The sequence below is a fragment of the Corythoichthys intestinalis genome, chromosome 5, assembly GCF_030265065.1.
Source record: "Corythoichthys intestinalis isolate RoL2023-P3 chromosome 5, ASM3026506v1, whole genome shotgun sequence".
NCBI classification, from domain to species: Eukaryota; Metazoa; Chordata; class Actinopteri; order Syngnathiformes; family Syngnathidae; genus Corythoichthys; species Corythoichthys intestinalis.
In genome coordinates this window covers 2,249,331-2,261,637 of record NC_080399.1, presented here as the reverse complement: position 1 = coordinate 2,261,637, position 12,307 = coordinate 2,249,331, and the positions used below count along the sequence as shown (strand labels likewise).

General features: G+C 40.6%; 1 protein-coding gene across 2 annotated transcripts in view; it reads left to right on the top strand.

Annotated features, from left to right (window-relative positions):
* washc4 (WASH complex subunit 4) overlaps window positions 1–11,598 on the top strand; it is a 33,432-nt gene extending 21,834 nt beyond the window's left edge. The window contains exons 22-32 of one of the 2 annotated variants that reach the window (XM_057837198.1): window positions 1,195–1,424; window positions 1,488–1,592; window positions 1,652–1,786; window positions 3,637–3,745; window positions 5,472–5,538; window positions 5,595–5,681; window positions 5,747–5,894; window positions 5,954–6,050; window positions 8,190–8,386; window positions 8,450–8,546; window positions 11,260–11,598. In XM_057837198.1, coding sequence (XP_057693181.1) covers window positions 1,195–1,424; window positions 1,488–1,592; window positions 1,652–1,786; window positions 3,637–3,745; window positions 5,472–5,538; window positions 5,595–5,681; window positions 5,747–5,894; window positions 5,954–6,050; window positions 8,190–8,386; window positions 8,450–8,546; window positions 11,260–11,291 — 1,304 coding nt within the window. In that variant the 3' untranslated portion in view covers window positions 11,292–11,598. Of the gene's footprint in view, window positions 1–1,194; window positions 1,425–1,487; window positions 1,593–1,651; window positions 1,787–3,636; window positions 3,746–5,471; window positions 5,539–5,594; window positions 5,682–5,746; window positions 5,895–5,953; window positions 6,051–8,189; window positions 8,387–8,449; window positions 8,547–11,256 lie in introns of both variants that reach the window. The other variant, XM_057837197.1, reaches the window with a different exon arrangement.
* Window positions 11,599–12,307: the final 709 nt, after the last annotated feature.

Here is a 12,307-nt window from a genome sequence, read left to right as displayed (position 1 = left end):
AGGAAGTGACCCACAAGTGACCCAAAATCAACAGGAAGTGCGCCATAATTGCCCTCAAAATCAACAGGAAGTTACTTGTAAGTGTCCCGAAATCAACAGGAAGTGACACAATAGCAAAAGCAAGTGACCCAAAATCAAAATGAAGTGACCCAAACTCAACAGGAAGTGACCAGTAATTCTCTTCAAAATCAACAGGAAGTGACCCGTAAGTGACCCAAAATCAACAGGAAGTGATTCGTAATTGCCCTCCAAATCCACAGGAAGTTACCTGTAAGTGTCCCGAAATCAACAGGAAGTGACCCAAAATTAATAGGAAGTAACCCGTAAGTCTCCCAAAGTCAAAAGGAAGTGTCCCAAAATCAACAGGAAGTGACCCCAAACTCAAAAGGAAGTGGCCTGTAAGTGTCCCAAAATCAACAGGAAGTGACCCGTAAGTGACCCAAAATCAACAGGAAGTGATTAATAATTGCCCTCAAAATCAACAGGAAGTTACCTGTAAGTGTCCCGAAATCAACAGGAAGTGACCCAAAAGCAAGTGACCCAAAATCAAATTGAAGTGACCCGTAATCGAACCCCAAAATCAACAGGAAGTAACTTGTAAGTCTCCCAAAGTCAACAGGAAGTGACCAGTAATTCCCTTCAAAATCAACAGGAAGTGAGCCGTAATTTCTCACAAAATCAACAGGAAGTGACTCTTTAAGTGACCCAAAATCAACAGGAAGTGACCCGTAAGTGACCATAAAGTCAACAGGAAGTGACCCCCAAATCAACAGGAAATGTACCAAAATCAACAGGAAGTGACCCAGAAGTGACCCCAAAATCAACAGGAAGTGACCCCAAAATCACAAGGAAGTGACCAAAAATCAGCAGCAGGTGTGACCTGTAATTGCCCCCAAAAGCAACAGGAAGTGAACTGTAAGTGACACAAAATCAACAGGAAGTAACCAAAAATCAAGAGGAAGTAACCTGTAAGTTACCTAAAGTCAAAGGGAAGTGACCAGTAATTACCCTTAAAATCAACAGGAAGTGAACCGGAACGGACCGTAGACTGGCCATGGACGTCCAATTTATTTATAGTGGGAGGGATGGCAGCGAATGAACATGAACTCACTGCCACCTTCCCACTTCGAACGAATCGAACATCAACAAGCTAGAATGTTGAATGCAAATCCCCATAAATTGCTGTCCTCCCAGCCTATGTGACGCACTACCTGGACAAAACCTTCTACAACCTGACCACCGTGGCTCTCCACGACTGGGCCACCTACAGCGAGATGCGCAACCTAGCCACGCAACGTTACGGACTGACCATGACCGAAGCGCACCTGCCCAGCCAGACGCTGGAGCAAGGCCTGGACGTCCTGGAGATCATGAGGAACATCCACGTTTTCGTCTCGCGCTACCTCTACAACCTCAACAACCAGGCACGAATCGGAACGCCTTCTCATCTTCTCGCATTCGCGTAATTGGACGATGTTTCCCGACAGATCTTCATCGAGAAGGCGAGCAACAACAAGCACTTGAACACCATCAACATCCGACACATCGCCAACTCCATACGGACGCACGGGACCGGCATCATGAACACCACGGTGAGCTCGCCTCGATCCTCGAGGCGGTCGGTTTTCACTCAAGTTTGCGTGTTTTTCAGGTGAACTTCACCTACCAGTTCCTGCGCAAGAAGTTCTACATCTTCAGTCAGTTCATGTACGACGAACACATCAAGTCCAGGCTCATTAAGGATATTCGATTCTTCAGGGAGACGAAAGATCAGTCCGATCAAAAGGTTGGTTTAAACGAACTTGCGAGACGATCCGTCACAATACGAAATAAAAAATAAACTCTTATTTCAAAATAAAACGGTATATAGCCGTAGAATTATCAAAACTATTAGCTTCTTTGGGTTTCAAGACCACTTGAGAGCAAATGAACCACCATAAAGCTTCATTGCTTCAACAAGCTTTATTTGGCCATCGCACTTGGCCATATAGGTGCCCGTAATCGACAGGAAGTGATCCGGAATCGATAGGAAGTGACCAGGAAGTGACCCGCAACTGACCCGGAACCGACAGGAAGTGACCCGCAACTGACCCGGAACCGACAGGAAGCGACCCGCAACTGACACGGAACCGACAGGATGTGACCCGGAATCGATAGGAAGCGACCCTTAAGTGACCCGGAATCGACAGGAAGCGATCCGGAAGTGATCCGGAATCGACAGGAAATGAGACATAAGTACCCCGGAATCGATAGGAAGCGCCCTGGAATCGACAGGAAGTGACCCGTAAGTGACCTGCAACCGATAGGATGTGACCCGGAATCGATAGGAAATGACCCGCAAGTGACCCGAAATCGACAGGAAGCGACCCGTAAGTGACCCGGAATCGACAGGAAGTGACAACGTAAGTGCCCTGGAATCGACAGGAAGTGACCCGTAAGTGACCTGCAACCGACAGGATGTGACCCGGAATCGACAGGAATTGACCCGGAAGTGCCCCGGAATCGACAGGAAGTGACCCGTAAGTGACTCGGAATCGATAGGAAGTGACCCGTAAGTGACCCGGAATCGACAGGAAGTGACCCGGAAGTGACCTGCAACCGACAGGATGTGACCCGGAATCGACAGGAAGTGACCCGGAATCGACAGGAAGTGATCCGGAAGTGCCCCGGAATCGACAGGAAGTGACACGTAGGTGATAGGAAGTGCCCAGGAATCGACAGGAAGTGACCCGGAACCGACAGGAAGTGACCTGCAACTGACCCGGAACGACAGGAAGTGACCCGCAACTGACCGGGAACTGACAGGAAGTGACCCCGCAAGTGCCTCGGAATCGACAGGAAGTGACACGTAAGTGACCCGGAACCAATAGGAAGTGACCCGCAACTGACCCGGAACTGACAGGAAGTGACCGGGAACTGACAGGAAGTGACCTGGAATTGACAGGAAGTGACCCGGAACCGACAGGACGTGACCCGTAAGTGACCCGGAATCGACAGTGAGTGACCCAGAACTGACAGTGAGTGACCCGGAATTAACAGTAAGTGACCCAGAACTGACAGGAAGTGACCTTGAAATGCCCAAAATCAACAGGAAGTGACCCAATATCTATAGGAATTGATCCAATATGAACAGGAAGGTACCCTTTAATGCCTCAAAACCAACAGGAAGTGGCCCAATATCTATAGGAATTGACCCGACATGAACAGGTAGTGACCCTGAAATGCCCCAAAATCAACAGGAAGTGACCCAATATCGACAGGAATTAACCAAATATGAACAAGTTGTGACCCTGAAATGCCTAAAAATGATGAGGATGTGACCCAATATGTACAGGAAGTGAACTCGAAATGCCCCAAATTAAGTAGGAAGTGACCTGATATTTACAGGAAGTCCAAGATATCTCAAATATTAACATTAGGTTACCCTGAAATGCCCCAAGGTAGGAAGTGACCCAGAAATCCCCCAGGGTAGTCTTCTGCTTACACATTAAAAAGCAGGAATTGATCCTCTCTGCCTCATGAGCGCCACAAAATGGCTAGTGGCTATTCATGGTAATGTCACAGGATCAAACTATTTAAAGGCTACTCTGTCCACCCCAGATCTAGTTAGAACAGGTTTTGTGATTTTTCTTCTAGTATCCATTCGAGCGTGCGGAGAAGTTTAACCGTGGTATCAGGAAACTGGGCATCACTCCAGATGGGCAAAGTTACCTGGACCAGTTCAGACAGCTCATCAGTCAGATTGGTGAGCTGCATGATTCGTAGTAGATTTTTATTTTATTTCGTTATATGAAATCAATTGGCGGAGGTCGCAAAATATATGTTCAGGAATTTTTACTTGCTGAAAAGTCTTTTTTCCTCGTAGCAAAAAATATAGCTAAGAAATGTTTCTTTTCTAGTAGTTGAACAAATGATAACTTGAAAAAAAAATTGTTTTTGGCAAAAAAAAAAAAAGGAAAAGGAAAAATGGGGAAATCTTGGTGAACGTTGTGATGTTTTTTTGGGGGGTGACGTTTTTGGTAAATTTTTTTACAGTTTTGCAGAGAAATTGGTAATGTTTTGGTGAAGATTTGTGAAGTTAAAGTGAGAAATTTGGTGACACATTGGTTAAGAAAAATGCGTCATGTTTTTGGGGAAAATGTGCTTTTTGGGTGAGAAGTAGATGATGTGTTGGTGAATAACATGCGTCACGTTTTGGGTGAAGAAATGCGTCATGTTTTGGGGGAAGAATTTTGGTGTTTTGGTGAATAATTTGGTGACGTTTTGGTGGAAAAAAGTTGCTAGTTTTGGGTGGGAAAAACTCAAAAATGTTGAGGTTCTGGGTGTAAAAAATGAAGTTTTGGAGGGAAATTTTGTGACATTTTGGACGGAAATGTGTGACTTTTGGTGAAAAACTTGTGATTTTTTTGTGCAAACTTTGCTGAGAAATTGGTAACGTTTTGGTGAAGATCTGTGAAGTTATAAAGAGAAATTTGGTGATGTTTTGTTGAAAAAAAAATGCGAAAAATGTGGTGCTTTTTGGGTGAAAATGTGCAACGTTTTATGTTGATGATTTTGGAGACGCGTTGGTGAATAAACATCCGTCACGTTTTCGGAGAAGAATTTGGTGATGGTTTCGGCGGAAAAAATTGAGTCATGTTTTTGGTGAAAATTTGGTGAGGTTTTGGGTAATAATTTGGTGACGTTCTGGTGAAAATAGTTGCTAGTTTTGGGTGGGGAAAAACTCAAAAATGTTGAGGTTTTTGGTGAAAAAATGTGTGAAGTTTTGGAGGGAATTTTTCTGACATTTTGGGCGGAAATGTGTGAATTTTGGCGAAAAAGTTTTGATTTTTTCGGTGCAAACTTGTGAAGTTTTGCAGAGAAATTGGTAACGTTTTGGTGAAGATTTGTGAAGTTATTAAGAGAAATTTGGTGATGTTTTGTTGAAAAAAAATGCGTCATGTTTTTGGGGAAAAATTTGGTGCTTTTTGGGTGAAAATGTGTGATGTTTTTTGTCGATAATTTTGGTGACGTGTTGGTGAATAAACATGCGTCATGTTTTGGGGGAAGAATTTGGTTATGGTTTTGGCGGAAAAAATTGAGTCGCGTTTTTGGTGAAAATTTGGTGACGTTTTGGGTGAAAATGTGTGACTTTTTGCTGAAAAATTTGTGATGATTTTGGTGCATATTTGAGAAGTTTTGCTGAGAAATTGGTAACATTTTGGTGAAAAATAGTGAAGGTATAGTGGAAAATTGGGTGACGTTGGGGAAAAAGTGGGGTTTTGGGTGAAAATTTGTGAGGATTTTAGTGCGAATTTGTAAACTTCCGCTGAGAAATTGGTCACGTTTTGGTGAAGATTTGTGAAGGTTTAGTGAAAATTTTGATGACGTTTCGGGTGAAAAATGCGTGACGTTTTGGTGAAGAGAATTGGTAACGTTTTTGTCAAAAACCTTACCAAACTGTTACTTTTTAAAAAATTTTTTTTTTCAAGGTAATGCCATGGGTTACGTGCGTATGATCCGTTCAGGAGGAATCCACTGCTGTAGCAGCGCCATTAGGTACTCACTACTCACACACTTAGTAAGAAAGCAGTCAACAATTTGTTGCTCTGAAGGTTCGTCCCCGACTTGGAGGACATCGTCAATTTCGAGGAGCTGGTCAAAGAGGAAGGACTGTCGGAGGAAACCCGCAGAGCTGCCGGGTAACTAACTAAAAAACGAACGGGAACGAACGAAAAAGTAAGCTAAATTGGCTCGGGGTCCGCAGGGTGCTGGATTCGGTTTTGGGAGATCTGACCAGCAACTCCGCCGAAGGAACCGAGTACTTCAAGATGCTGGTGGAGGTGTTTGCGCCCGAGTTTCGCCGTGCCAAGAACATGCACTTGAGGAACTTCTACATGATCGTCCCCCCGCTGGTAAGGTCTTCCTCAAGTTTGACGCCACTTCAGCGACTTTTGTAACGTTTGTCCTTTAGACGGTCAACTTTGTGGAGCATTCCATCGGCTGCAAGGAGAAGCTGAACAAGAAGAACAAGAACGGAGCCGCCTTCACCGACGACGGCTTCGCCATGGGCAAGTGTCACGTTGACGAGGTCGAATCACGCGGCTCTGAAAAACAACATTAAATGAGTTTATCGCTAATAGACGTCCAATCCTTTTGGAAAGCTTCCCATTCCTTTTTTTTTTAATCACATTTCCGTGATTCCAACTTCAAACATTTCACATATTTTCAACCAAAATTTCTCACAAGGTTTCACTATTTTTAACCAAAACCAACATTTGTTTACCAAGTTAACCATTTTTCATCAACTTTTCACCATTTTTTTCCCCAAAATGTCATTTTTTTCATCAGAATTTCACCACTTTTCACTAAAACATGACAATTTTTCACTGAAATTATAGAATTTCCCAGTGTTTCACCAAAACCGCAACTTTTGACCAAAATTCACCAACATACAATTTTTCCCCCACTTTTCACCAAATATTCATTTTTGACCAAAACGTCACAATTTTTCACCAAACCCCATTGTTTGACCAAAACATTACAAGTTTTCATCAGTATTTTATCATTGTTTTTTTATCGAACTGTCACAAATTTTCACCGAAATTTCACAATTTTTACTACTTTTTACCAAGAATTCCCAATTGTAACTAAAAGTTCAGAATTTTTCACCAAAATTTCCCATTTTTTAACCAAAACATCACAATTTTTCATCTAAATATCACCATTTTTGTTTTACCAAATTGTAACATTTCATCGAAATTTCACAGTTGAACAAATTTAATCAAAACCACATTTTTACTTAAATTTCAGAATTTTGTCCTGACTTTTCACCAAACTTCCCAAATTTTTTACCAAAACATCAATTTTCTATCAGTTTCACTTTTTTCCCAAAATGCCACAACTTTTCACCGAAATTTCACTATTTTTCACCATACCAAATATTTTGACCAAAACAGCACACATTTTCTCAGAAATTTCACTTTTTTTCACCACTTTTCCCCAAAATTTCAGAACTTTTTAAAAACCACCATTTTGGACCAAAACTTCACCAAAATACAATTTTTCACGCAAATTTTAGAATGTTTTTCCCCCACTTTTCACCAAAACTTCACTATTTTTCACTTTTCACCAAACCTCATTGTTTTTCATCAATATTTTTTCATTGTTTTTTTACCGAAATTTCAAAATTTTTACTACTTTTTACCAAGAATTCCCAATTGTAACTAAAAGTTCAGAATTTTCCCCCAACTTTTCACCAAAATTTCCCATTTTTTAACCAAAACATCACAATTTTTCATCCAAATATCACCATGTTTATTTTACCACATTTCATCGAAATTTCAGTTGAACAAATTTAATCAAAACCACATTTTTACTGAAATTCCAGAATTTTGTCCCCACTTTTCACCAAACTTCCCAAATTTTGTTTCACTTTTTTCCCAAAATGCCACAACTTTTCACCAAAATTTCACTATTTTTCATTTTTCACCAAACCAAATTTTTTGACCAAAACGTCACAAATTTTCTCTGAAATTTCATGTTTTTTCACCACTTTTCCCCAAAATTTGAGAACTTTTTAAAAAAAACAACAAAAAAAACACCATTTTGGACCAAAACTTCATTTTTCATCAGAATTTGAATTTTACAATTTTTTTCACCCATTCCCAAATTTTCACCCAAACTGTCTGTTGGGTCTAAAAACACTTTCTTCAGTTAAGCATTTAACCCAGAGCAAGGTGATGAAAGGCAGAACACAAATGGAGGCAGGAGTTTTCTGAGGGAGAGCGGAGACAGTGTGGGACACGATGTCTCGTCGAGGTCTCTCTCCGACCTCCCCACGCTGCTGACTTTTATTGAGGGCTTGTTGCTTGGCAGATTAACACAACACAACACAGATGTTCAACATGGCGACCTTATTCTAGTCATTGTCAAACGGTCAAGGTGTCAGTCTGTGGTTAGCACTCTTGAGCGAGCAGAACAACATTCACACTTGAAGTAGCTTCTTGGAAAAGTACAGAGCATATCTTGCCACAACAGATGTTACTTGCACAGCATTCGCTCATTTTCTTTAGCTTGTGGGAGAGCGTAAATCATTTGTATTTAAATGTCAAAGTTGTGCATTATAATGTCATACAGCTCAAGCTTATCTTACACTGAAACGTCATCATTGAGTAAATAGCTTTTATAGTTGTTTCTTCCCCCTGTAGGTGTAGCGTACATTCTGAAGCTGCTGGACCAATACCTGGAGTTGGACTCGCTGCACTGGTTCCAGTCGGTGCGAGACAAGTACAAGAAGGAGATGAACGCGGTGGTGAAGGAGCAGCACCTCAACACCGCCAGCCAGGATCAAAAGTTGCTGCAAACCATGAACTTGACTCAAAAACGACTGGATCTCTACCTTCAGGTTGGTCCTGGTCGTGGCCTTCTCTTCAGATGTCCTACCTCTTTTTTGTCTTTCCGTCGGCAGGAGTTTGAGCTACTTCACTTCTCCTTAAGCAGCGCCCGCATTTTCTTCCGAGCGGACAAGACGGCGGCGGAAGAGACTCAGGAAAAGAAAGAGAAAGGTTTCGTCCACACTCCTTATTAACCGCTCAAAATGGCTGCCTTTGAAAATATGGCGCTTGTCTTTCATACTTGGGGCTCTGGTTTGACTTCCGACACAAATTTAAATGAAAAAAATTGTTGTGAAATTGCGATGGTAGCTTTGCCCTAACGGTTGGTATTATCGGGTCCTTTCCTGTTCATTTTGGACTTCCTGTAGATATTACGTCACTTCCTGCAGATTTTGAGGCACTTCGGGGCGACTTCCTGTCGATTGCGAGGCGTTTCAGGGTCACTTCCTGTTGGTTTTGAGGCATTTAAGGGTCACTTCCTGTAGATATCGGGCCACTTCCTGTTTGTCGGACATTTAAGGTTCACTTCCTGTTCATGTTGCGTCACTTCCGGTTGATTTTGGGGTCACTTCCTGTTGATCTCAGGGTGTTTCAGGTTCACTTCGTGTTGATGTTGGGCGTTTTAGGACCACTTCCTGTTGATTTTGGAGGGATTTTGGGGTCACTTCCTGTTTTTCTGACAGTTAAAGTTAACTTCCGGTTCATGTTGAGTCACTTCCTTTACATAATGGGTCACTTTGTTGATTTTGGGGTCACTTCCTGTTTGTCGAACATTTAAGGTACACTTCCTGTTCATGTTGGGTCACTTCCTGTTGATTTTGAGGCATTCTAGGGTCACTGCCTGTTGATTTGGGGGCGTTTCTGCATCCCTTCCTGTTCATGTTGTTCAGCTTCTTGTTCATATTTGGTCACTTCCTGTTGATTTTGGAGGTATTTGTGGGTCACTTCCTGTTTTTCTGACATTTTTAAAGTTAACTTCCTGATTGTGTTGAGTCACTTCCTGTTGATTTGGGGGTACTTGGGGTCACTTCCTTTTTGTTGGACACTTAACGTTCACTTCCTGTTCATGTTGACTCACTTCCTGTTTATTTTGGCCAGATTTTGGGGTCACTTCTTGTTTGTCAGACATTTAAGGTTCACTTCCTATTCATGTTGGCTCACTTCCTATTGATTTGGGGGCATTTTGGGGTCATTTCCTGTTCATGTTAGGTCACTTCCTGTTTACTTTGGCCGGATTTTGGGGTCACTTCTTGATTGTCAGACATTTAAGGTTCACTTCCTATTGATTTGGGGGCATTTTGGGGTCATTTCCTGTTCATGTTGGCTCACTTCCTATTGATTTTGAGTCATTTCAGGGTCACTTCCTGTTGATTTCTGCATCCCTTCCTGTTCATGTTGTGCCACTTACTGTTTATTTTGGGGAATTTCAGGGTGACTTTTGAAGGTTTTTGTGCCATTGGAAATGAATAGCGGAATTCTGCCCATTCGAAATCCATGGGTATGTTTTTGGCAAATTTTGACTGAACAGTACATTTTAATCAAAAATTGTAAAAAAAATTTATATATATAAATGTGATTTGGACAAAAAAATGTAGGACTTGTTTTGAAATTTCCTTGTGAAAAAAGTTTTGGGGGGAACTAGAGGCGTGCGAAATTTCCGATTCTTAGATTATTCGCGATTCGGCCGTGGAAGATTCGAGAACTATTCACAAATATCCAAATTCCGATGATTGAATTATACCAGGTAAAGCGGAAGTAAAACACAATCAGCGCGGTCTTTGGGACGCAATGAGGAACGGACCAAGAGTAAATATCATGCGCAACTCATGCCGCCAGATGAAAAAACAATCATACCTGACTGCGGCCGACAGCTGCGACAAACAACGGCTAGTTGCTACAAACATACAGCTACAGTACTGTAGATATCGTATCTATGTAGAACTAGATGCAAAATGACAGACGACGTCAGTGTTAGAACATGTATTATTGAAAGACAGACTTTCCGGCGTAAGTAAACAGCCGCCATCTTAAAGCAGTAGACCTCTCTAGAAGGTTCTGTTGTAGCAAACCTAATTAACTTTTTATCTAAAATACTCCTAAATCGGCAGAATCTTGTCTTGAATCTATCTTTAAATGATGAAATAGTTTTAAAACTTTGACCGAAGTAGACAGAAGGGAAATTATGGAATAACGGGAGCAATTTTAACGACATTAAATGAATTGAATGTTGTTTAAAGCTGCTGATACAGAATGGAGACTGGAGTTTTTTTTATTTACTGTTATATGTTAACGTGATACTGAAATAGTAGTTTGGTTTAGCCTGAGAGGATTTTTGAACAATTTTGGAATTAATGTAAGAAACATTTAAAAAAAAAAAAAAGGAGGGGGGTGCATCAATAATCGAACGCCATTTAATAAAGATGGTTGCTTTTGTCCAAAGCCAACAATTTAGTTCCTGACAGAAACTGGAGATTGGTGACATTCCTAGTCTGCTTGGCCCGATTGCCAGACACGCCCCACCCCCACAAACAGTGGCCTTTGCTCTCCCCAAAAGCGAATGTGTTCAAGATGGCATTTTGCCGCCCTTCTGGTATTCATCAATGGTTATTATTAAAAGGCCCTCCCACTTAAAGAAACAGTCTTGAATTTCTTTTAGCAAATACAGCGGAATACTCATGCTTTCATTTGCCCAAAAACATTTTTTTTTTTTTTTTTTTTTTTAATTACTTTAATTAAACGACGACTCAAAGCAGCAAAATTTAATTTTTCTAATTGTTGGTGGACTAAAAGTTTCAGACAAATCGGCAACTATCAAAATTCGAAGGTGGACAGTTGACAAACAATGACAATATTGATCTTTTTCCTTTTGTGTTCACCTCAGAAGACTCGGATTCCGCAGAGCCTGGATCCAAGTAGCCCCATTTGGACACCGACAAAAAACGTCATTTCACTTGGAAAGACTGCTAAACCAAGACGGTTATAGACGTCAATGGCGACGCCTCCCAGTTCAATGTATTCATTTCATGTAAATGTGCCTTTCAAAAGTGTAGATACATCTTTGCATTTGACATCTATGATTAATGTGCTTCATGACATTCCATCCATGTAACATACTTGGATATGTTGAAAACTAATAAAACTTGCACTTATAATTATTTTGGACTGTTTGTTTCCAATACATATGAAATGAACTACTTAATTTACAATGTTAATGCCAAAATTGAAACTGCATACAGGGTGAAAGATGTGTTTAGAGTTAAAACTAAGGCTGTCAAAATTATTGCGTTCACGGGCAGTAATTTTTTTAATTAATCACATTAAAATAATTGACGCAATTAAAGCACATGCCCCGCTCAAACAGATTAAAATGACAGCAATGTCCACCTGTTACTTGTGTTTTTGGGAGTTTTGTCGCCCTCTGCTGGCGCTTGGATGCAACTAATTTTATGGGCTTCAGCACCCATGAGTATTGTATAATTATTGACATCAACAATGGCGGGCTACTAGTTTTATTTTTTGATTGAAAATTTTACAAATTTTATTAAACGAAAATATTAAGAGGGATTTTAATATAAAATTTCTATAACTTGTACTAACATTTATCTTTTAAGAACTACAAGTCTTTCTATCCATGGATCGCTTAAACAGAATGTTAAAAATGTTAATGCCATCTTGTTGATTTATTGTTATGATAAAGAAATACAGTACTTATGTACCTTATGTTGAATGTATATATCCATCTTGTGTCTTATCTTTCCATTCCAACAATAATTTACAGAAAAATGTGGCATATTTTATACATGGTTTGAATTGCAATTACAATTAATTTTTAAGCTTTAATTAACTTGATTACAAATTTTAATCGTTTGACAGCCCTAGTTTAGAGTTCAAACTAGGGCTGTCAAAATTATCGCGTTAACGGGCGGTAAATA